Here is a 26,556-nt window from a genome sequence, read left to right as displayed (position 1 = left end):
GACAATTGAAAGGAATTTTAATTGACTCATCACAAAGCACTGAGCAAGCAAAATAATGTTAATAGAAAATTTTAAATAAAATATTTAAAACAAAAACAGCAGTGCAGAAAACAGCATTAAAATGTTGGCATAATCACACACATTTCAACAATTCCACATTCTTTTTGGAATCCAGGCTTCTAAACTTGGGGAACATGGTAACTTATAGGAAAATAAAAGAATGCAGATGAACTGACTCTACAGAGTCACAACACAGAAAATTTCCCTAGAGTCCTATTGCCAGATAAGTAGTTATATGAATTTTAAAATCAAAACAATATGAATAATTCTTTGTTCTTTAAAGTAAGTATCCAAGAATTATACTAGAAAAATGTGCGCATACTGAGCTGTATTTATATAATGTCATTACATTCTCTGGCCCATCAGGCTAGATACATTTATTTACTAACCTCAGTTATATATTACTCTTCACTTTGTCAGAACGTTTGCCAGACTTCTCAGAGCAAGATGTATCTTAAACATTCAAACATTTAAAGAATGTAGCCATAGGAATCATCTAATCCAACTGGGGATCCATTTTGTTAATGACACTGATCCTCAGTAACAAGCGCACTAAAGGTGAGTAGCACAATCAGCATTTTCACACACTGAAATTCATGAAATGACAATAGTGCAACTATTATGTTTAACTGTAATTAAGTGTGAAGACAGGTATGTTTTTCAAAAGGATTAAAACCCTAAGCTACAGAATTGTGTTACATAAAAGGATATGGAAATCTTACTCATTCTTTACAATAAATATGGGAGAGTCCTCTTAAAAATTAAAAATTCAAGACACTTTCTAAATACTTTCAAACTGAGTTGCTCTAGCCAACACCTATAAAGTGAGAATTTTGTGTACAGAATTCAGGAATTACCTTTAAAGGCAGGGCATGGAAATTATTTGCCTGTCTTTAAATTTTGCTATTTGCCTCTGATTGAGCATGAGATAATCCTGGTGCCAAAGTCTGCTTTATAAAAGATAAGTGGTCACATATCTGTGGAAACCACCTTGTTTTGTCAATGTTTTTATGTAGGAGGCATGTCATTTTCCAGTTATAGCTACAAAGTTTCATAATTAAGGATTCCAGTGCTGGACAGAATTTTTTTTGAATACCCAGATAATTTTCAACAAATTTATCTCTCACTTTTTAATTCATAAGGAACAAAGCTGATACAGGTTTATGTGTCTCTGTGTGCATCTTAGTATTTTTGTTTTGATATTTGTTAAATAGTTCACATTTAACAAATGTGTCTGAAGCCATCCACATAGTAACTGTTCTATAGTAGACACTGGGCTCAACTATTAAAATTGTATACAAGGAAATTAGGGGTGTTGCAGTATTTGGTTGCAAATAACTTGCCATCTGGTGTTGGGTCAGAAAATGCTATTTCGTCAGTCCTGAGAAAACAGCCAAACATGAAGCAGTTCCTAAAGAAGAGGAAAAGACAATTTAATCCTAAAGAAAAGGAAAAGACAATTTAACAATGAAATCAACTTAAAATTCTAATTATATATATATTTTTGTCTCCTTCAAGAAAAAGCAATTCATATATAAAATTTCAATTTCTTTAAATTCTCTTGATTACAATAAAAAATATTTTAGTAAGTGATAAAGTGATTTAATGCCTTAGATTTTAGAGGTGGAAGTCTAATGATACCATTTCACACATGAGCACACTGAGGTCCAGAAAAAATTCTGCTGAGATGCAAAAGGAACCATTCAAATTATGTAGCTGACTCGAGAGGATCCATGGTAATGAGCAACAAACAGGCGGTAATATTGCTGACTAAAAGCAATAGTGCATTAAAACCAAAAACTCACCATCAACAACTTTAACCAACAACTATTCTCCTCAACCACACCACACACTCGGAGCTTAAAAGAGGCAAAAACTAACCTGCATTTTGACCACAACTCTCCTGACCCAGCTCAGCCAGGATTAAAAGTAATACAATGAAACGGTTAAAAGAATTCAACAAAATTGAAGGAAATTCCATAAAGTAGCCAGTACTCTTCAGATTCTTCAATGCCATAAAAGACAAAGACTAAGAAACTATTCCAAGTTAGGAAAGATGACAAAAGAGCTAGGACAACTATGCAATGTGATTCTGGCAAGAAAAAAAAATGCTATGAATATGAAGGACATTGGAGATAAATGACAAAACTGAAATATGGACAGTATGTCAGATAAAAGCATTCCATTAACATTAAATATCCCATATATGAGGACTGAAGTGTGCTTATGTAAAAGACTATCTTTGGTGTTAAGAAATATGCGCTGAAGCACTAAGGGCTAAAGGGACATCATGCACATAAATCAGAAAGCAAATGTTACAACTTGATGAATCTGGGCAAAGGTAAATAAGGGCTTTTTACTATTCCTGCTACTCTTTTATAGTTTTGAAGTTATTTCAAAAAATATATAATTAAAGACTGGATTCAATGAGAAGATAGATATAAGCATATGATAATATGTAATTTTGTACAAGGTTTATTGCTAAATTTCCTAGAATCCAAAGCAAAACACTGGTTTGATTAAACAGATCTTACTGTCTTTACAGGTGATAGCAGCTATGGAAAGAATTTCAGATCTGTGGGTTCGAGTCCTGTCATTTCATTTGCCTGTCAGTATAGATGTGTACTAATAATCCCCAGGTGAGCCTCAAGTTGCCTATATCAAACAACTAGGAACAATATTCGACTCTTATGAGGATTAAACATATATTGCCTGTACAGACAAGAGAGAACTGAACCCAAAGCTCTTCATTACAGGATTGCTGCCAATTACCTGTATCTCCAACTCACAGATGTGAGAAGAGATGTGTTCTCAAATGAATGTTTTTATTTCTCTGCTAAAGGTAACTTAATTTTTTATTCATTATTGCTTATAGATAACCTATTGCTTTGGTACCCAAAGTATGATCTACAGACCAGCAACATTCTTCATCACCTCAGAGCTTATCAGGAATGCAGAATCTCAGGTCCCACCCCAACCGACCGAATCATACCTGCATTTTAACAAGATCCCCAGGTGATTCATACAGACTTCTAAGTTTGAGAAACATTAGACTAGACTGGTGGAACTAGGTTAGATACTGGTATTACCCATGCCAAATTTATGCATTCCTTAAAAAATATAGAAAATAGAGGTATTTCATAATTAACCATCAAATAAAAATCTTTACAGACACTAATTTTTCTCACTGTTCCCCTTTATAAGGTATGTACAGGGGACTAGGATTATGGCCCAACACTGGATCCCACAATGGTCTTGGGTGTTCTTTCTTAAAAAGTGCATAGGATTCAAAAGGCTAGAATAGCACTACTCAAAGTGTGGTCACTGGATTGTAACCTCTTAACTTATGTATAGAAGTCGAGAGAGTAAGTTGTGTGAAACTCATTCAAGCAAACCTACATCAGGTACATCTACAAGCAAGAAATAAGTCCATTTGTCACATTAAGAAACTTCAAGTAATTAAATGTTAGTTGAAAGTGTGCACCTGGGAGTTTAAAATGGCAAATCACTTTTTTTTTTAATTTTATTTATTTTATGATAGTCACACACAGAGAGAGAGAGAGAGAAAGAGGCAGAGACATAGGCAGAGGGAGAAGCAGGCTCTGTGCACCGGGAGCCCGACGTGGGATTCGATCCGGGGTCTCCAGAATCGCGCCCTGAGCCAAAGGCAGGCGCCAAACCGCTGCGCCACCCAGGGATCCCGCAAATCACTTATTTTTTACTGAGATATAATTCATACATCATAAAACTCACTCTTTAGAAGTGTACAATTCTGTGGTTATTCGTATACTCACACAACTGTGGAACTACCAATATCCGTTCCAGAACAGCTCATCATCCCAAAAAGCAACCCTATACCTATCAATAGTCACTCTCCATTTACCCTGCCCTCAGTCCCTGGAAACTACTATTTTCTGTTCTAGATATTTTCTGTAAATGGAATCATACAATGCAGGGTCTTTTGTCACTGGCTTATTCCAATGAGCATACTGTTTCCAAGGTTTATCCATGTTGTAGTAGATGTCAAAACTTCATTCCTTTTTATGACCAAATAATATCCCATTGTGTTATTGTACAGAAATGCCACATTGTATTTATCCACTAATCATAAATTTGGTTGTTTACACTTTCTTGGCTCTTAAAAAAATAATGCTGTTATAAAACTTTATGTACTAGTTTTTATATGGACACTTGCTGTCATTTCTTTTGAGTATATACCTAGGAGTAGAATTACTGGGTCATATGGTTAACAGTTTAGTTTTGTGAGAAACTACAGACTATTATTCCATAGCAGCTGTACCATTTTACATTCCTACCAGCAACATACAAGGATTCCAATTTTCTCCACAATATTTGTTCCTCACGAATACTTGTTATTTTCCTTTTTTTTAAATTTTTATTTATTATTTATGATAGTCACACACACACACACACACACACAGAGAGAGAGAGAGAGAGAGAGAGAGAGAGAGAGGCAGAGACACAGGCAGAGGGAGAAGCAGGCTCCATGCACCGGGAGCCCGACGTGGGATTCGATCGATCCTGGGTCTCCAGGATCGCGCCCTGGGCCAAAGGCAGGCGCCAAACCGCTGTGCCACCCAAGGATCCCTATTTTCCCTTTTTTTAAAAAAAAAATTTATAGTCACGTTAGTGAGTGTGAAGTCGTGGTATCTCATCACTGTTTTGATTTGCAAATCCTCGATAGCAGCCATATATATTTCTTCTTTGGAAAACTGTATATTAAAATCCTTTGCCCATCTTGAAATTGGGCTGTCTTTCTATTGCTGCACAGTAAGAATTCTTTCATATATACTGGTTATACTAGACCCTTATGAGATGAATAATTGGAAAATATTTTCTCCCATTTTGTGGGTTGCCTCACTAATTCAGTTTTATATTTAGCTATATATATGAGTTAATAGTAAGTCTTCGCTAATTACCTGGTCACATACCAGTTCATGAATATGTGCAATTTCTGTAGTTCTTTTTATAAACTTATATTTTATTTGTATAAATTATATTTAGTGCATGTTAACTTTTTTATATCTGCTGAGTCTAATAAAAATTTGGGCTTGTATCTTCCATTTTTTTATTTTGTTTTTCTATTTCACTTTCTAGCAATTCATCTCATTTTATTAAAGTGTTGGTCTATAACTAAACTAGTTTTTCACTGCAGGTAGTTTGATTAGCACTGGGCTATAATGTTCATACTTGGAATGTTGTGCCCTAAACTGAGTGAGTACATCTGGGGGGGGGGGTTCCCCCTCAAGTGCCAACACTTGCCTTTGCCTGACTTTGATAGTACTTAAACAGAAGTGTCTTAACATCATCATCATTCCCTTTGACTCATGAGCCTGGAAAGGTTCTGGGAAAGCTAATCTGGGCCTAGATCCATTTTATGTTATTTCTTACCTGAGTGTATCTACCAATCGTCTTGCGATGCGCTTTCTCCGTTTCAACCTGAAGACCCAGATTCTACTTATTCCACATACTGCAGGCTGTGGTACATCTGAACATTGCCAAGCCCGGTGACATTCTTTAGAGCTTACAGATTCTGGACCAGTTGGTTCAGAAAGGACACGGAAGGCCTGCAATAATATACAGATGCATATAGAGCTAGCAATACAGTTGAGTTTACATTTCTCTTTAAAAATCATTCCTTAAACAAGACTTAAGTATCTAAAATTAATCTTATACCTTCACCAAAAATGTTAAAATTCTGGCGCTTTTTGAATTCTTATCCATTTATAGTGACACAATGCTTAAAAAAATACTAGTGACGTTGAGATATTCCCACATTCTAGTGTATTACATACCATTATGAAACTTCCTTCTTCTGACTAAAAAAATTATAAAAATCAGACTCTTCCTTTTAATATGGTATATAAAGCTCTCCCATTCTCTCCAGCCTAAACTGTATGATATCCTAAGAAACTGATAACACTAAGGAAGATTTTTGCATATTAACTATGAAATTTGGTCAGCATTTAAGGACTTTTTTAAACTTCCTATTTTGAAATAATGTATCCTTCACCCAGTTTCCTCTGTAACTAACCTATAATACCAAAACCAAGGGATTAATACAGGTATTAACATAGGCATATTGTTCTATGTCATGGAGCAATTCATAATACCTGCATAATCATTTAAGCACCACCACAGCCAACCTGTATACAGAGCTACTCTATCATCTCAAAGATCTTTTGCTACCTCTGTATAACAATACCCACCTTTCCCCCTTCACCATCTCTAAGCTCTGGCAACTTCAATCTGTTCTCTACCTCTATAATTCTGTTTTTTTTTTGGAGGATGTCATATAAATGGACTCATACATCATGTGACCTTCTGAGATTGGCTTTTTTTCACTGGTACCATGCCCTGACATATATCCAAGCTGTTGCATATATCAACAGTTTGTTCCTCTTAATTGCTAAGTAATATTCCATTCAATGGATGTACCAGTTGTGTAATCATTTACCTACTGAAAAACACTTTCATTGTTTCCAGGCTACTACAAATAAAACTGCCATCCTCATTCGGGTATAGGGTTTTGTGTGGAGTAAGTTTTCATTTCTCTGGGATAAATGCCCAGGAGTAAGATTGCTGGGTCATACGAAAAACCTAGGATTATTTTTTTAATATTCTATTTAAATTCAATTTATATGATTAATTTTTTTTTAAAGAAACAGTCAGGGTGCCTGGGTGGTGCAGTTGGTTGAGCCTCCAACTCCTGGTTTCAGCTTGAGTCATGATCTCAGGGTCGTTAGATTGGGCCCTACGCTGGCACCATGCTCGGCGTGAGTCTGTTTTGGACTGTCTCCTCTCTCTGCCCCTCTCCCACTGTGTGTGCACACATGCTCTGCTCCCTCTCTCTGAAATAGATCTTTAAAAAAAAAACAAAAAAAAACTAACAAATGTTTTACAGTCTTAACATTCTATGTCCCCTCCAACAATGTCCAAAAGACCTAGTTTCCTTGCATCATTCCCAGCATTTGGTATTGTCACAATTTTTTTAGTGTAGCTGCTCTGATAGCTGGGTACTTAATTTTTACCATCAAGAAAACTGCTTTTGAAATAAAAAGAAGAGAATATGTTGGCTATATTTGCCTATCATCACTACATATACAGTCTACTTCTTTAAAATAAAAGGCCAAATTGATCATTAATACAAACCAGCTATTTTTTTGCTCCAACTGTTGATAAACACACAGGAGACTATATTATGTGTGTACATACATATGTGTCTGTGTGTGTGTATATATATGTGTGTGTGTGATTTATGTATGTGATATATGTGTGTATATGCACACACACACACACACATATATATAAAAAGAGAAAATATGAAAGAGCAATAAAGAGAGTAGAAATGAGGGGCACCTGGGTGGCTCAGTCAGTTATGTGACTGGCTCAGGTCATAATCTCAGGGTCTTGGGCTCCCCACTCAGCCAGGAGTCTGCTTCTCCCTCTCCCCTCTGCCCCCTCCCCACTTGTTTGTTCTCTCTCTAATACATACATATAATCTTTAAAAAAAAAAAAAGATAGAAGTGAGAGGAGAAAGGGAGGCACTTACACAAAGGTGTAAGATAAATTTATGTTAATATCTTTTTAAGACATTTTAAGACAATATTTTTAAAAGGTAGGCGACATCAGTGTGTGATACTATAAAGTCAGGTAAAAAAGAACACACTTGAACTATAATTCTCTGTAGCTAAAGATTATACTATAATCATCTTGAAGGCAAAAATTTTATCTCTTTATTCTAGAATAAAAGTTGGCAACTTTTAGGTTCTTTGGGCCATGTGATCTCTGTTACAAAAACCAACCACAGATGATATGGAAATAAGCATAGCTGTGTTCTAATAAAATTTTATTTATAATACAGGGTAGTGGGCCAAACTTGGTCCAGGGGCTGAAGTTTGCCAACTCCTCGTCCAGAACATTGCTAATTAGCACCTAATATAGATTCTAATTAAGGAACAATAATTATTTTGCCAAATATATTAACCTGCACTAAGTCACATGTACAATATCTGGGCTCTATAGATTTGCTTATTTAAAATCACTGTATTTTATAGTCCAGGTATGGAAATGACCACATGAACATAAGACTGACTTACTTATTCTGCTTACATATGACAAAATGCCAAATATAATAGAACTAAATGACTTCAATTATTGATATGGCCAAGGATACTTTTGGAGGTGGAAAAAGTCATTAATAGTATTCTTAAATGCTTATTGAGATTTCACCCAACTACGTTTTTGCTCACACATTACACTAATAATTTAAGACATATACCATACCTGTTTGATGGGCTCTGCAATTAAACACCCAACTACTTTCTTATCATCAGATACGAAGAGAAAAGTCTTGGTTTTGTTTGGACATCTGGGAACAACTTGGTGGAAACCCAATTCATTATCAACAAGTTCTTGGACATCTTCTACCTAACGATGTTAAAAACCAAAAGAGATTAACTTGTTTTAAAAAGAATAGAAACTAACTATATATATATTTAATAAATATATAAAAATATATGTTTATATATACAAAATTTGTGATTACTATCATTTTAGCTTTTTACCTCTATTTCCTAAAATTTACACACTCCTCAAATTACTTTACTATTGATGCAGCATCTGCCACTTTGGAAACAAGGTTTGAAAAACATATTTTACAGATCACTTTCAACAAAAAGAAATGCAGACTCCTGGGGGAATCAGGAGTGGAAAGTGCCAAAACAGATTTTGTTTCAGCTTTATTCATTGTTCACTGGGGGCTCAACATCTAGCCCAAGAAACAAACACCACCACTAGAGAAATATATTCTGGGGCCATTAACGTCTCAATATTGAAAAGTTTAGTTTACTTTTCACAAGTAAAAATGAAGGTAAAGGATAAAACAGATAACTGTTTTCTTTAATCTTTGACTGACACTTTGTCTTATAATTCCAAATTTAGGTTTATATAAACCACTATGGAAGTCATCCCTGCATGAGCACCAAAGTGGATTAGCTCTCAGGAAAGGTTTTTTATAAGTCAAACTACGTTGATTTCTTGGTGAGAGGAGAAAGAGGGAGTAGGAGGAGAAGAAGGATTAAAAAACGAATGCTCCATACCTTTCTGATAGCATAACTTGGATCACGTGGCAGAACCAACACAATTTTCCCATCCCAAAACTCTGCTACAACACGTTCTTTTTTCCAGCCCTGACCAAAGAAAAAAAGTCACAGTTTAATTTGAAGAGGGGGGAGAAAAACATTAAATAGTCCGGAAAGAACAAAAAGATGAACAATGAAGGATATGAAAAAAGAGACAATTTATCTAAAGGCATACGAAAAGGGAAATAAAAGATGCCTAAAATAAAGTGCCTGTCCTCAAGAGCTGACACTCTAGAAGGAGATATGTACATAATCTACTACAAAATAAAGCAAAATCAATTAAAGAGCCCTTCATAGGAATATATAGGAAAAAAAAAAGATGAATTATTAGGAGTAGGAAGGTGGAAGAGGGCTAAGATAAGCAGTTTTAATAAAACACACTAAAAATATAGGAAAAAAGATAATCCACTTGAGTAGCAGGCACAAATCACAAAGGCCAACAATAGAATGTATTGGACTAGAAAGGTGCTTTATAAAAAGGTGGAACCTCTCTTATCAGAAAAGAAAAAGCCTGCAGAAGCCACAGAAAAGCTGTTTTTCTAATCCTATCTACAAGAAAGAAAGTAAAGTGAGGAGATGCAGGGAAGTGGAGTCTCTTTAACTCTTTAAGTTTTGTATTCTAAATTGTTCAGCTCCGCTCAAAAGGCTAGAGTTGACGATGAAGGGTGTTCAATCAACCTAGAACAATACTTCTATTAGGATAGAAAGTTTGAAATAGCACTTTTATTAAAAGTTAACTTTTAAATATCATCAACCTCAAGTATAAAGACAACACAACTGGAGATGGTATTTATGGATATATAAACCTTTCAATGTTTAAGCAAAAGAAATGTATCTTTTAAAGCAGTTTTACTTTTAGAACAAATTGAAAGCCTATTTTTTACTTACTGTGTATTTGATTCCCTCCAGAAATCTGTGGTGATGCCTAACATGCTGCAGTTCATCTTCAGGGTTGGAAGCAGTATAGATCATGCCACAAGACTTACACACAGTGGTTCCAAAATGTTTCTGACCTGCATCCTGTAATTGGGAAAAGAAAAAGTCCATCTTAAACATATCACAAATAGCTCTGTATTTAGTTCATGTAACCATTCATTCAAATTTCTCCCTAATTTTTCTTTTGTGCTGGCACGAGTAAAATACTAAATGAAAGTCTGGTTACTATATCCTCTTCCCCCATCTCCTAAACAAAATGGAATGAGAAGAGAACTTGACGAAAGAAATGAATTTTTATTTATTATACCATTTTGATGGCATAAAAAAAATGAACATTCTTTGGCAGACCCACAATTTTAGAAGGAATCAAATTAAATCATAAAGATAATAGCTAAGATAAATAATAGTTTCTTTACTAAGATCTTAAATGAGAGACCTGAAAAGGCCTTGTTTCAAAGAGGCAGGGGAAAAGTCTCAGGACTTGTATATTTATCATATTTTTTCCTTAAGTGATTAAGAATATTAAAATTATTTGCTGCAAGAGTTGATAAAAAAATATAATATATAATAAAAGTTCAGAAAAAGCATAAATTCATGAATACAGGAAAGTCAGGAATATTCAATTTTATGGCTTATTAACTTCCATTCTATCTCATGAGGTATTGTTTAATGCTACTGAAAATACCAAGTTCCGAATGAATACAGGGGGACTGGGAAACTTTTTCTGCAAAAGCACAGACAGAAAACATTTTAGGCTTTTTTTGTCTCACATTCTTCTCTTTTTCTTTTTTCCAACCCTTTAAAAACATAAAAGCTATTCTAAGCTTATAGGCCATTTGGTCCACGGCCATAATATGCCAACCCCAAGTCTAATACAGTGTAGTTATTATCATTAAATATTCTGTGGATCAACAAGAATTGTCCTTATCTGAAGACCACTCATTTATCAACAGTTTACTAAATTACTAGCATTGTCCAACATTAGGAGTTTGAAAATCTACTTGACTATCTTTAAATGCTATCACTACAACAAAGCTGGCATTTACAAAACTCAGAATGTCTGTAAACCATGTTAACTATGCTAAGACAACATGTATAAGCCACATGCACAAGAGAAGCTTTGTTTTAAATTTACTCACAATGATGAGCTGGTCTTCTGTTTCTTTATTTGTATCCCTGGCATTAGTACTTTTCTGCATGTTGATCTGTTTCAAGTTAGCAGATATGACGGATCCCACAGAAGACTGTTCTTCAACTAAAGATCTTTGAAATGAAAGTTAATAAACTATTACTATATTATTTAATTATTTGATAAACTAAAAATGTCGGAGGAATTACAATGAGAATAGATATGTACATATTTGCAGAGCACCTTGCAATTTTTATTGCTCTATTGACAGTAACTTGAAGTAACAGGGTTCAGAATAAGAAACCTGAAGCCCAGAGAGGATCAGTAGTTTACTCCAAGTAAATTAACTAGTAAAGAACGGCAGTTAGACACAAATCCTCATCTTCTAACTCCAAGTCCAAGGGACCCTCATTAATACTACCAGATGCACATATGCAGTCACAAGTTTACTTCTCTTAAAAAGTGATTTTTTTTTTTTGCTTTGCCAACTTTAGGGCAATGTTTACCCATGTAGACATAAAGAAATTCCAGTAGCAGCAGAGCAAATAAGTAGATTCTATTATTGAACTTCACAATTCCACAGGACATCAGCCACCAGCAATATTATGATCCAACAGCTCTACTTGGGCAGCTGGGTGAGGCTAACATATTCACTGGTCCTCATACCTAATGCACCACCCCACTAGTCTCAAATACTTAGGAAAAAAATATTTTGGCTGGATAGATGGTGTTGAGACAACCTGTTCTCATTAGGAAAGAATGTTGGGATTGGCTTACAGAGGTTGTAAACTGGAGGCTCTCAGGCCAAATCCAGCTAGCAGGTATGTTTTGATTGGCTTACACAGTGTTTAAAACTTTGGATTAGCTACCAATATTTCAATACCTAGAGATTTCACTTAAATATGTGTATTTCCAATATTGCAAGAGCCACTGTAAGATCACCAGACCATTCTTTCTTCAAAGAATGTAATTAACACAGCAGTGCATGTGCCTTTAGATGAGGTATACATTCTTCAGTTGGTTCCACTCTTCACCCAATCTCTGCAGGCCCTGAGTTTTTAACTCTTGTCTTATCATCAAAGACCCTGGTTTTCCAAGGACCAAAGGAATAAAAATCTGTGGAGAGTAAAGGTAAAAGAAAACTGGCAAGGAAAAAAGACAGGTGCCCACCAAAGTAAGAGATTCAGAGAAAACAAGTTAAACACACACACAGAAAAAATCTGTCCAGTGCTTCAAGACTAAGCCAAGCTATCCTGTATTTGACTAGAATGTCTTTCAAATTGACTTGACATTATGGTAAGAAATATATTTTACATTTTGACCAATACAGAAATATACATAAAACTAAAAACCAAGAAGTTTCACTAAATAATTTACTGTAAATAAATTACCGTGAGAGATGCATTATTCCACTTTAAAGATTCTGGATATGATGGTTTTAAACTGCTTGGACAAACCACCTATGGTACATGCCCATAATATAAAACACATTCTCTAGTTGCTTGGCCCTCTCCTGTTCCTTTACTAAGGAACTCCGCTCTTCCCATCCCTGCACATATGACCACAATCTTTATTTCTATCTTAGTAATTTTAATACTTCATCACATGCATTCATTTAAATGCCTGTCTTCTTCCAACCATAACTTCCATGATAGGACAATGTTTTATCTTCACAGCTCCAAAACTCAGTAATAGTTCAATACCATGTAGTACTCTATATAAATGTTTGCCAAAAGAGTAAACAAAGAGCCTGGAGAATCTGTAACCTATCTGAAGTAAAAGTCATAGGTTAATCCACAAGAGAATGAGGAGATCTGACCTTTGGGTCCTGAATAAAGAGAAACTTCAAATAATTTAACCAACCATATCCTAATATCTCCTTAGGCTAGATTAAATTAGTTTATATGCTGTTATCAGGTAATTGTGGTAGGTTTCAATCATCAATGAATAGTCATGAAAGACAGAAACTGGAAAAAAATGGAAAGGTGCAAAAACCTAGAAATATGGCCTTTAAAGAGGGAAAGTTGCCCACCCAACCCAATCTCAGTTAATTTATGGTGAGGTGCTCTGAAAAGTAGAACTTAGCTACAAGCTCCTTGCTCAATACCTCTAGTCATTTATCATCAAGTGGAGAGAGAAGGACCAAAGCCACTCAGGAAGATGTTAAGGCTATAAGAAACATCTTTTCCAGAGCTTTCCCATCTATTCTGTTCATACCCACCCATTCCTAAGATAGCAGCTTCAGCTGGGATTTCTAACAGCACTGAGCTGCTATAAGTTACTCCTCTGGCCAGTTTCCTAGTCTATAAAATGGGGGCAATAATAATGGTACCTACATCAGGAGGTTGTAAATGTTCGTCAAACATTAACTATTATTAATATGTAGTCACCCGGGAAAGGCAATATAATATAGCTGAATGGGCTTTAATCCAGATACAGATTCTAGTCATGGCTGCTAAGAGCTGTTGCAACTCAAAGCTGTGCAATTTTAACTGGATTACGATCAGTTTCCTTAGCTGAAAATGGAATCATTAATAGGATCTACCTTCTAGGTTGTTTTAAGAATCAAATGAGACAATATAAACTATTTCTTATGGGCTAGGTACTGTATAAAAATGTTAGCAAAATGGGGCACCTGGGTGGTTCAGTTGGTTAAGCTTCCACCTTTGGCTCAGGCCATGATCTCAGGGTCCTGGGAACGACCCCCGCATCAGGGTCTCTGCTCAGCAAGGAGTCTGCTTCTCCCTCTCCTCCTCCCCCTTGCTCGTCCTCTCTTACTCTCTCAAATAAATAAAATCTTTAAAAAAAAATAATTTAGCAATTATTGTTGCTCAAACCCATGAAGATTTTTCCCTTCTCTCAACCCTTAGGTTCTTACAAAGTTTCTATGAGAGGGCCTCATTTCATCTTACTTTCAATATCCCCTTGGTGGGCAGGTATAAAAATACTCTCCCAATTAAATAGTGCAAGAAAGAAAGATACCCAGAGAACTCAAAAAAATTTTTTTAAAGATTTTACTTATTTATTCATGATAGAGAGAGAGAGAGAGAGAGAGAGAGAGAGAGAGAGAGAGGCAGAGATACAGGCAGAGGGAGGACCAGGCTCCATGCCAGGAGCCCAACGCGGGACTCGATCCCGGGACTCCAGGACCGCGCCCTGGACCAAAGGCAGGTGCTAAACCGCTGAGCCACCCAGGGATCCCTGAGAACTCAAAATTAAGTAAACTTTAAACACTGAAACAAGAGCCATCCTTACCTTTTTGTATTGACTGAAGACACACTGAAGATAGGATAGACAATGGACTCAGGAGAAACTGGTCAGGGGGGAAAATGACAATAATTATGTTAGAAAATAAACTCAAAACTTTAATTCATAAAATTTTAAAGGTTAATATGACAAAAATATCCCAATCACTTCATTTCAAGACTTAACAAGTAATCAAGGCTGTATGGTATTGTCAAAAGGACATCTAGATCAACAGAACAAAATAGCCCCAAACAGACCCCCGCAAATACAGCCAACTGATTTTTGACAAAGAGACAAAAGTAATTAAACAGAGAAAGGATGGGCAACAAATGGTGCTGGAACAATTGGACAGTCATATGCAAAAAATCCTGGCAACACTTTTCCATAAAAATTAACTCAAAATGGGGTGTGCCTGGATGGCTCAGTGGGTTAAAGCATCTGGCTCTTGGTTTGGGCCCAGGTCATAATCTCAGAGTTGTAACATCAAGCCCTGCTTCAGGCTCCATGCTCAGCTTGTCCCTCTCCCTCTGCCCCTCTCTCTCTCCCTCTCAAATAAAATCTTAAAAAAAAAAAAAAATTAACTCAAAATGGATCACAGATCTATATGCAAAATGTAAAACTATATAACTTTTAGAAGAAAACACAAGAGAGGGACACCTGGGTGGCTCAGGGGTTGAGCGTCTGTCTTTGCCCAGGGTGTGATCCTGGGGTCCTGGGATCGAGTCCCACATCAGGCTCCCTGCATGGAACCTGCTTCTCCCTCTGCCTGTCTCTGCCTCTCACTCTGTGTGTCTCTCATGAATAAATAAATAAAAGAATAAAAGAATAAATAAGTAAGAGAAAAATCCACATGAACATGGATTTGGGTATGTTTTTACATATAACATCAAAAACACAATACATAAAAGAAAATATTAAGCTGAACTTTATCAAATTTAAACATTAGCCGTGATGGTAAGGGATCCCAAGATGAAATGCAGACTGTGACAAGTGAATCTAACTGTATCAGAACTGTATGGGATAACTGCAATGAAAGAAGTATGGGAAGAATGGGCAGCTGACTTTACAAAACTGTGTTTTAACTAGAAATTAGAAGGCTAAAGACAAAAGGACTGAAAATATACTCTTAACTGGTATATATTTCTTACAGGAGTGTGAATTAACAATTCTGAAATTATTGTGCAGGTGTAGTGGGACTGAACAATTAAGTGGGTGGATGGTGAACAGTGGGAACCAGGTTTTCCACTGTCTGTGGGAAGCTATGGATAAATAAGCAAGGAAGGGATACAGGTTATGGTACTGGATTAGAGTCAGAGACATTAGGTTTGAACTTGTGTTTATTTAGTTATCTGTACAGATGGAGAGACATAAGAACAGCTACAGACGTGTGTTTACGTGAGTTTACATGGGTTAGTATATATACATCTAGTTCCTAGTTTCGTCTGCTGACAGGGCATAGAAGCAATGACACACCGGGAACAGTGAGCACAAGTTCAGATCTTGGTTTCTAAATAGAAACCCAATGGAATTAGTTTCCTTGGAGAAATGGCTGATTCTAGGACTGGGGCAGGGGAAATACAAGATGAGCCCAGAGCACCCTGAAGTGCCGGAAAGTAAAGAAGCGTTCAAAAAACAAAAGGATGGGACATGCCAAAGAGAAGGACCTGAAAAGACCTTCTCATGGTCAAAGCTAGAACAATCTGAACAGTAGAATAATGTAGTATGCCATTATCACCCAAAATAGAAAATATTCATGTGTCCCTACTAGTAAGTATCCATGAGTCCATTTATTTAAAGATCGAATAAATAATGAGAAGAGAAAACATTTCTTTACAGAAGAATGCCAAATAAAATATGCAAGTAATTCTCCCTCCAGATGATGGAGCTTAAAATCCCCTCCCTGAAAGGATGGGCTAGACTTAGTGATTTACTTCCAAGAATAGAGTATGGAAAAGGAATACGAGGGCAGCCCAGGTGGCTCAGCAGTTTAGTGCCACCTTCAGCCCAGGGTGTGGTCCTGGAGTCCCGGGATCAAGTCCCACATCAGGCTCCCTGCATGGAGCCTGCTTCTCCCTCTGCCTGTGTCTCTGCCTCTCTCTCTGTCTCTCATGAATAAATAAAATCTTTAAAAAAAAAAAAAGAAAAAAAGAAAAGAAAGAAAGAAAGAAAGAAAGAAAGAAAGAAAGAAAGAAAGAAAGAAAGAAAGAAAGAAAGAAAGAAAGAAAAGGAATAGGAATAGGAAAAAACTGCAAACCTGATCTTAACCAAATGACAGGTTAACATCATCTGTAATGTCATTTGGATATCAGTACTCCCTCCCAACTAAGTGTGGTGAGAAGCATACTTCCCCTTAGTTGCATCTTCCCCAAAACCGGAAGGTCCAGTCGATTGATGAGACAAGGATCAGACAAACCAAAATTCGGGCCACTGTATAGGATAACTGGCCAATTAGTACTCAAGAAGGTCAAATCATGAAAAACATGGAACAAGCAAAAGACTGAGTAAATGTCAGAGCAGAGGAGATAAACGAGACATAACTAAGTGCAATGTGGTACCCTGGACTGGATCCTAGAACAGAAAAATGCCATTAATGGAAAAACTGGTGAGCTCCAAATAGAGGCCAGCATTTAGTTAATAGTAATGTGCTAATAACATCAGTCTCTTAGTTTTAACAAACGTGCCATGGAGATAGAAAATGGTATAATGGGGGGGGAAATAGGGTGAGAGATATCCAGGAGCTCTCTGCATTTTTTTTTTTGGCAGTTTCTTTTTTTTTATTATTATTATTATTTATGATAGAGAGAGAGAGAGAGAGAGAGAGGCAGAGACACAGGCAGAGGGAGAAGCAGGCTCCATGCACCGGGAGCCTGACATGGGATTCGATCCCGGGTCTCCAGGATTGCGCCCTGGGCCAAAGGCAGGCGCCAAACCGCTGCGCCACCCAGGGATCCCCTGCATTTTTTTTTTTAAGATTTTTATTTATTTATTCATGAGAGACACAGAGAGAGAGGCAGAGACATAGGCAGAGGGAGAAGCAGGCTCCATGCAGGAAGCCTGATATGCGACTCGATCCCAGGACTCCAAGATCATGCCCTGAGCCAAAGGTAGATGCTCAACCGCTGAGTCACCCAGGCGTCCCTCTGCACTGTCTTTTTAACTCTTCTATAAATCTAAAATTACTGCACAATAAAAAGCCTATTTTAAAAAAAGGACCAGGCATGCCTGACCAGTGGCTCAGTCATTAAATGTCTGCCTTCAGCTCAGGGCATGATCCCAGAGTCCCAGGACCCAGTCCACATTGGGCTCCCTGCAGGAATCTGCTTCTCCTTCTGCCTATGTCTCTGCCTCTCATGAATAAATAAATAAATCATCTTTAAAAAGAAAATAAAAAATTTTTAAAATTTAAAAAAGGACCAAAGTAAAAATAGCAGTTGACTAGAGAAAAATATATTGCAAGTGGGTTATGTGGTAAAAGGTAAAAAGCAAACTTTTAACTTTCCATTGAAAAATAAGAGCCCGTTTAAAAAAGAAAAAGAGCCCGTTCTCTAGAAATAAGGACAAGACAGGTCTGATCTGCTGTAGGTAAGTTACTTAACGTAAGTTTGTTTCCTCTACTATAAAATGCGTATACAAATCCATTTCCTAGGGTTGTTGTAAGAAAAGATAAATTGTAATTAAGTAATAAACTTTTGCCATTTGTATACTACCTTTATCAATTTTGCCATATCCTCATACCATCTGTATTATTTTTTATTCATTAGTTTTCTTTAAATGAACTTTGTGTAGTGAAATAAATTTATTAAAAAAAAAACTTTATACTGTAAAGAGAAAGCCATTATTGTTCTGTTACATGTTCTATTATATCAGTAATAGCACAACCCATGTGAAGCCTGACACATACTAAAACTTAGCACTAAAAAAAAAAAAAAAAAAAAACTTAGCACTGCCTGGTACCTATTCAGCACCTAGTAAATATTAGTTATTAGCAGTGTATCTCAGAATTATCATTATTGACAATTCTTCTATATATATCATTAGATCCTCTTAAGGACTATTGTTCCAGATTATGCTTTTAGTTTTATCTTTGTTTTCTTCCTACGAACTGCAGTTTCTCACTTCAATCAACATATATACTCCTAGGATTTTCATTTATTTCCAAACTTACCGATATAACCAACAAAGTAAAGTGACCAAGAATCTGGTTGGTAAAACAAAATGTTAATTAACCTCTTTATATATTCATAGTTTAGTAAATACTGTTTTTTTTTTTTTTTTTTTTTTTTTAGTAAATACTGTTTAATCGAACAATGATACCACAAGTTAGTAATGGGATTTCAGAAGAGAAATATAAAAATGAAGACTAACCTCTTACTTTAGAGCTCTCCTCCCTAGATCACATAGCTAATTAGTGGTAAACCTAAACAAAATCCCAAGGTTCCTGATGCCCAATTCAGTGTCCTTTCTATGGCTTTGTAAATTATCTTACAATAAGGCTTTGATCACAAATATGTAACACAAATTGTTTTTACTCCTTCCTATAATTTTGGGTAAGATAAGTAGGTTAGGTGTGATGAGAAGACTGCGTTTTAGGGAGCTTAAGTAACTTGATCACATCGCATGAACCAACCATACATCTGTATTTAAATTCCTGCCTAACATCTCCGCCTCTCCTCTGTCTCCCTTGTTTTTAAAATGCACCATGTTGCTTATCAAAGAAAAAGGTGTCACTGAGATAAACACAAAGATACAAACACAAGCACACCACATACTTGAATAAAAAAAAAAAACCAACACAGTATTGTATATAACTCCATATTGACTCATGTAATGAATTATCACTCTAAATAAATAAACTCATTTTGAGAAGTTTTCTCTTACTTACCCGCCTTGTTTTTACTGAGAGAATCCTCTGAAGGAAAACACGCATTTTCATTAGGTTTACGTTCTCTTAAAGAAACTACTCCACCAAATGAGTCCTGAAATAATGAATAGAGAAAATTAAAGGAAACCTATAATTCTTAATTATTTTCTATCTCATGAATGAATCCCAATAGATCTATTTCTAAAGCAAAATATCTAGTTCATTATAAATTACACTTCTAAACTGATTTTAAATCCTCAATTTTCAAACTACTTTAAGGATAATTTCCCCTAAATGTACATAACCTTTCAAAAGATAGAGTGGGCATATTTAATACTGTAATTTGTCACCCTGTCAAAAACGTATTACACGTTTGAAATATAATATATAATATCAGGAAGTATATTATATACTTATATATTATCAGGAAGTATATGTTATACTTCCTGATAAAGATGGTAGAATGACGATTATAAAACATCCTTTCTATGATCATGAAATTAAAAAAAAAAAAAAGTAAAAATGGCAAAAAAATTTCCCAAGCAGCCACCAAACTGGAAGGGACAACCTGTCATAAGCCTTAAAAAGACAGCCAGGGACACCTGGATGGCTCAGCACGTGATCCTGGAGTTCTGGGATGGAGTCCCACAACAGTTCCCCATGAGGACCCTGCTTCTCCCTCTGCCTGTGTCTCTCATGAATAAATGAATAAAATCTTAAAAAACAACAACAAAAACGGGCAGTCAAGGAAAGAAAAAGAACTCTCTGGAGTAGCTGAGAGGCTTCTACATCCCACTTGTTGGGCAGTAGCAGGGAAGGGGGAAAAACAAAGTAGAAAACATTTTGAAGTATTTCACTAACACTACTAATTTGGTAAGACTCAGAAAATACATATAGCTTGGGAGGAAAGGAAAAAAACCCTTTTCTTTCTTTTTTTAAAAAGTTTTTTTAAATTAATTAATTAATTAATTAATTAATTAATTTATGATAGACATAGAGAGAGGCAGAGACACAGGAGGAGGGAGAAGCAGGCTCCATGCCGGGAGGCCGACGTGGGACTCGATCCCGGGACTCCAGGATCGGGCCCTGGGCCAAAGGCAGGCGCTAAACCGCTGAGCCACCCAGGGATCCCCAAAAACCCCTTTCAACTAAAGTAGAACTCCTATTCAAGACCATTACATCTCAGTAGAGATGGGACAATGCATCAGTTTACTATTATTTCTCAGGGCTCCACAGGGATTTGAGGAAAGGTGATGTATTCTCTAAAGAAGACAGGATTCATCCTTGGCTAGGAGAGAGGACTACTAGTAGTGATATTTAACTTGAGCAGAGCTCAGTTTCACAAACGTAAGGTGCACAAAAGCCCAGCTTCTCAAAGATTACTGAAAACTAGACAGAACTCAGTATCATGCCCCTTATGATGAAGTTCAGAGAAGAAAACAAGGCAGAGGGAGAGTGTAGTGGAGAATTCATCATGTCACTGTATAAAGGCTGTATCTTTATTACCAGATAGGGAGAATACTAACCAGGAGATGGATGGGTAGAAATGTGGACACCCTTCTCCCCCTGCCACTTTTACTAATTTGAGAATTCTAGCATGAATTGTGCATTTTTTAAAATTGAGGTACATTTATGCAAAATCCAGATGTAAAATATACAATGATTAGTTTTGATAAAATTATACACTCATACCAACAAATCCAGTCAAGATATGGGGGGATTTTTCGGCAGAAAAAAATAAGAGAATTAGTAAAATCAGAATGTCATGGCTTAGCCAGCAATAACAAGATATAAAAAAAAATTGTCTTCTCTAAAATTTTTTTTCTAAAATTTCCAAAATAATCTAGTACTTTAAATAATGACCTGAAACAAACAAAAAGCCAAATGCTCATATACTGAAAAACTACTACCTGTGTTATTTCTACTTTCTAAAATACTACCAAATAAAAATTACTAAGCTTCCCTGGATTTTAGTAATTTTTAATGAAATGCATACCTTAATGCAAGAAAATGTAGGCTTCCTTAAGCCAAAAGAGAAAAGTCCCATTATCCCACTCTGCCCCTAAATTCTTTATAGTGATTAAAATATAGTATTTGGCTTCATAAAAGCAGTCCGCTGGACTGTAAAGAAAATAAAAAGCTTTCAACCATGTTATATGTATTATGTATACTGAAGTTATTCATATAGTCAACTTAGTTTTTAAAGTGACATATTTGGTTTTCTTTACCTTTGTTAATTTCTCTTCATTTTTACTTCTTGTATGAAGCAACTCAATGTTTGGTTCTTTTTCTAGTAACAAGCACTTTGGCACTTGCCTTGCAGTCTCTGCATAAGAATCTTTGATCGCTTTTGATATATTCTTTTCTGTGAGGTCCAGTAATGGCTTGTTTTCCAGAGACAATTTTCTAAGACAGGGCTTTTTTCTAACAAAAAATGCTGCTCCACCCTGGAGTGTAACTTGTGGTTTGACTTTTTGGCTTAGAACCCGAGGAGCATTCAGATTATTTTGAGCTGAATAGTAATTATTCTCTTTCTCTACAATTGGCTTATAGGCCACTCGATTTTGCTTGGAACTTTTAGAATTTTTTGATTGAGGCTTGATGCATTTGTATTTTGGTTGACATTTAGAAGTTAAACTCTTTTGTGGCCTTTTAATCGTCCTCTTGGAGCAGACTGGTTTTCCCTGAATTTTTTCTGTCACAACAGGAAAAGATTGGTCTTCATTATTACTTTTTAGACAAGCGGATCGACTTTCTTTTATCAGCTTTCTCTCTAATGGGTTGAGGTACCACTTATCTTTCTTATAAAAGAATACAGTAGACATAGTAGATTTAAATGGTGAACCTTGACTTGCAGATGGCAATCTGGTTTTAGTTGTTTCGGATGGATTTGAAAGGAAATGACTTTGCTGAGAGCAATGAACCTTCTTTTCATTGTTATCACTGTAATTTTCATCAGGTGATGGAAATGTATTTTCAGCAGAGTCCAAAATTAATTTCTTCGATGGAATGTCTAATAAGCTATGAAAAGAAATGAAGTCCATTAGTATCATTTTTCTTCAATTTTATGCCAATCTACAACTAATAAACAACCATACTTGTAGATCATACTAAAAACAATACATTCTCTCTACCAAACATCCATCCATACACATTATCTATTAGTTTACCAGGATTCTCAAAATGTGTCCATACCGAAGCAATGAAATATTTTTCAGAAGTCCCAACAACGCTTGCCAAAACAAACACTGCTAAGAAAGAACCTTTGATATCATGTGTGCATGCACCTGTGTATATGCTTTAAGACCTATTTCTAAGTTTTGGCCATATACTTATAGCTCATCTGGCTTTACTGGCTACTGTGAGTCCCCTAAAAGTATTAATTCTAAGTAATAAACTGACTCCCTCAAGCTTGTTCTGTGGGGAAAAATTTATATCCTGTTAGGACATGTACTAAGCACTGAGTAAACACACTTTCTAGGATGGCTCACAGAGGAGGAGTACTGTATGAAAAACACTTTGTAAATTATTATATAAGAAAAAGGAGCAAGGTAATAAAAGATTTGACATACATTTCCAAGTCACAGAAAACAGCTCTTTCTGATTCTCTCCAAAGACACTAAATAACTAAGGTTGAAAGCTTACAGTATTTCCAGATTAGAATTAGAATATAAAATGTTCCTATAACCACAAGAAAGGACAAGTGGAATAACAGAAATTTTAAGAAACAGAATAGAGAATATAAGAAACACAAGGAGGTGGATTTTTCTTTTTTAAGAGTTTTTACACACAGGATGAGACTCACTTGTCACAGTTCAAAGAAGGCTGCTTCCTTTTTCTCAGAGTAAAAGCTGACATCTTCTTAACTGAACTCCTAAAAGCAATAAGAAAATTATAATAACCAAATTTATCCAATAACATATAAAAATCACTATATCATATTATACTTGCAGAGTGTGAAAAAGCTTTTCGATGGGTGAAGGCAATTTTTAAAAAAGATTTTTATTTATTCATGAGAGAGAGAGAGAGAGAAAGAGGGAGAGAGAGGGAGAGAAGGAGAGACACAGGCAGAAGGAGAAGCAGGCTCCATGCAGGGAGCCTGACATGGGACTCCATCCCGGGTCTCCAGGATCAGGCCCTGGGCTAAAGGCGCTAAGCCACCCGGGCTGCCCGAGTGAAGGTGTTTTAAAAAGCAAATCACTTTATTAACTTAAACCACGAAGGTAAAAAAAAAAAAAAAAAAGGAAAAACACTTTACCATGGCAATGAAGAACAAAAAATAAAAGCAGAATTAGCACATATCTGTTTCAAGCTGGTAAATGATCCTACCAAGGAGGAAGCATTTTTTTTTAAAAACTCGATTTTAGGGCACATTTCCCCCCCCCTTTGATTAACTTATACCAAGTTCAAATACTCTGCGGGGATATCTTTCTGTGATTTCCCTCGGCAGACCCTACACTTCCTTCACGCTCCATTTGACACATTTTCTTGTTGGTTTAACTGTCTTCCTCAGCAGCCTGAATGCTCCATGAGGACAGAGGCTGTTTCTAGCTTTTTCTTCAGAGTTCAGCAAGGAAACGGGTTTGGCATAAGCGCCTCCCAGCTTACTCCTGAGGAGCCTAGAGCAAGCCGCAGGTTTCCTAGTTCCTGAGATACGAGGACCTCCTTCGGCTGCTGAAAATAAACACAACCCTGCACGTTAATTCTCGAGCACCAGAGAGCCTGGTACGTTCCTTTCCCCTTCTTTCGGAGCAGGTATAATAATTAGTAATAATAATAACAATAATAATAATTCACGAGCATGATTTCAAGGTCAAACAGGAAACCAGGGTCTCTGGAACTCAAGGTCGAACCGCGGCTGAAGAGAAGGTTCTTGTGAGGCTGAATGAAGAAATGTGTGGCAGAAAAGCGCGCCTGTCCCCGAACCCAGTCATGGCAGAAAGAGACAAGGCAATCCTAAACCAGAAAGATGGAAACCCGCGGACCTCAAAGTGCGGAGAATCCCTTGCGTGGCTTCGGTCTCGAGCTGCTGAGGCGCCAAGCCCTGAGCTAGAGCTCGTTTTCCTTGACGTTCACCCCCACGTTCCACAGAATCCCCCGTGCTCCTCCGTCTTCCGCCCCAAGCCTCCAGCCCCCGGCCCCGCGCAGCACGTACCTGAGTCTCCAAGCCCGCAACCTCTCTTCGGCAGAGCCAGTTTCTCCTCCGCTGTATTCAAATTACCGCGCGCCCGTGAAGGTTGAAGCCGCTTGCGCTCTGATTCGCCGCTTTTCGGACCTTCCAAGGGCTGGCTCGCTGATTGGTCGCTCACTAGCCCTTGCCCCGCCTACCCAGGAGGCGGTCTCCAGGATTCTCCCGCCCTTGGCAGGAGAAACGCTCTCTCCGGGTCTAGGAATCCACGCCTTCCATAATCCCTTGCGGCAGCGCCGGGCTCCATTCCCGAGGTCTGGTTTAGATGCATTCTGGGAATTGTAGTTTTCGGCAGAATAAAGGCACTCACTTGAGGTCGAGGTGGATTCTGGGGTCACGGGGTTTAGCATGTTTTTGTAAAGTAGCCTCTGCAAGATTCTCCAGGCGGCTATCTTTCACATTTGAAACTTTGTTCATCAGCTTAACATTTTTATTAATTATTCGTTAGATTTCTAGTTCGTTTTTTTTTTAATTTTCCAACTTAAATTTAAAAATTAAATCATGGCACTAAACATCTGTAATGTGCCAGCCAGGCAGTCTCACGCGCTTTACTAGGTTTATTCCATTTACTTCTCGTCACAATGTATGAGATATGGATTATCCTTCTCATTTCACTGAAATGAAAACTGGGGGCCTGCAAACAATTACTATTTACAGGAGATAGCTGGGTTCTTGCTCTGGGAAGCCGTAGTGTTCTTAAAGTACTCACGGGTTGTCAGCTACTGTTTATTCTCTCTGTGTCACCAGATCCTGCTACAGTCTTTGTTCATTTTTAGTTCTAAATAAATTTAGTTAAGGGATGCACTCACTTTACTTCATAGAACTAGTCTCTCGAGGAAAATCTGGGTGGCTCAATGATTGAGCAGCTGCCTTCTGCTCAGGGTGTGGGACCCAGGAAATTTAACAGAATCCCCTACCCCTGGACAAGCAGAGCAGGACTGACTCTATTTTGGGCTGCACCCGCCTTGTGCTGACCTGCTTATTACTTAGGGCACTGTCCCGCCTTAATCAAAGACCAGGACACACCCTAATCGGAAATCCAGCCCAGGGATACTGCCCCGCCCTAGTCAAAGACCAGGGCACACCCTAACCGGAAATCCGGCTCAGCGGACCAGCACGACTGTGCAACTTTCTGCGATCCCATTGGCCACTGGCCCCTATAAAGTTGCTAAGCCTCTTAGTCTCGGGGTCCAAGTCCCTGCTCCGCTGCCTCGGGTATGCTTGGACCCAGGCTCGGGCTTGTAATAAACCCTCGTGTGATTGCATCGGTGTCGGCTCCTTGGCGGTTTCTCGGATTCGCGATCTTGGGCACAACAAGGGCATGATCCGGAGGTGCAGGGATGGAGTCCAACATCAGGGTCCCTGTGAAGAGCCTGCTTCTCTCTCTGTGTGTGTCTCTGTCTCTCATGAATAAATAAATCCTAAAAAAGAATAAAAAGAACTTAGTCTGTCGGAGTGAAGAGAAACAATCAGGTCAAAATTAACGGCTGGGGAGCTTTATAGGAGTAAGATTATGCCCACTTGACAAAAGCAGACTTAGGAGGTCCATTGGTTTGGAAGTGCCCTATCACAGATAATAAGAGATGGCAGATCTTAGATTTAAAGGCAGGACAATGTAGAGTCCAAACCCCAAGACGCATATGCCTCTGGGGAATATCGTTAACAAATCACTTTAGTTGAGCGCTCAGTAGGTTCTAAACCCTTTCCGTTTGTTGACCTATTTAACCTTCACAATGCAACCTAGGAGTTAGCTGCTCTGTTCATCTTCCACTCTGATGATGGAAGGGACGCACAGAATGTGCCCCACAAGTACCCTACAAGTGGCGGAGCCAGGTAAGGATGTGCAGAGTGGAAGAATTCGGGTTCATTTTAAAATAAAAGGAGCACCTACTACGCGCCAGGAGGCGCTGTGATTGGCGCAGGGAACGCCCATCTGTGAACAAGGCCACGGGTTCCCGCAGTCCGGGGGGAG

The 26,556-nt window shown here is 37.4% G+C and overlaps 1 protein-coding gene across 2 annotated transcripts; it reads right to left on the bottom strand.

The window, feature by feature from the left end:
• Positions 1-24,629, bottom strand: ESCO2 (establishment of sister chromatid cohesion N-acetyltransferase 2). 2 transcript variants are annotated; one of them, XM_055299888.1, is made up of 11 exons: positions 24,552-24,629; positions 23,202-23,270; positions 21,625-22,417; positions 19,418-19,511; positions 14,545-14,602; positions 11,300-11,423; positions 10,113-10,244; positions 9,183-9,272; positions 8,368-8,511; positions 5,473-5,648; positions 1-1,471 (listed from the first exon to the last, which is right to left on the bottom strand). In XM_055299888.1, exons 2-11 carry the CDS (start codon positions 23,252-23,254, stop codon positions 1,339-1,341), a joined length of 1,797 nt encoding a protein of 598 aa, XP_055155863.1. In that variant the 5' UTR covers positions 23,255-23,270; positions 24,552-24,629; the 3' UTR covers positions 1-1,338. The 2 variants fall into 2 exon arrangements, with proteins under 2 accessions (XP_055155863.1, XP_055155862.1); XM_055299887.1 differs by lacking the exon at positions 24,552-24,629 and adding an exon at positions 24,382-24,451.
• Between the last annotated feature and the right edge of the window lie 1,927 nt (positions 24,630-26,556).

This window comes from Nyctereutes procyonoides, unplaced genomic scaffold (genome assembly GCF_905146905.1).
Source record: "Nyctereutes procyonoides isolate TBG_1078 unplaced genomic scaffold, NYPRO_anot_genome, whole genome shotgun sequence".
NCBI classification, from domain to species: Eukaryota; Metazoa; Chordata; class Mammalia; order Carnivora; family Canidae; genus Nyctereutes; species Nyctereutes procyonoides.
Note: the sequence above shows the minus strand (reverse complement) of the source record. Positions and strands in the feature narration are given on the sequence as shown.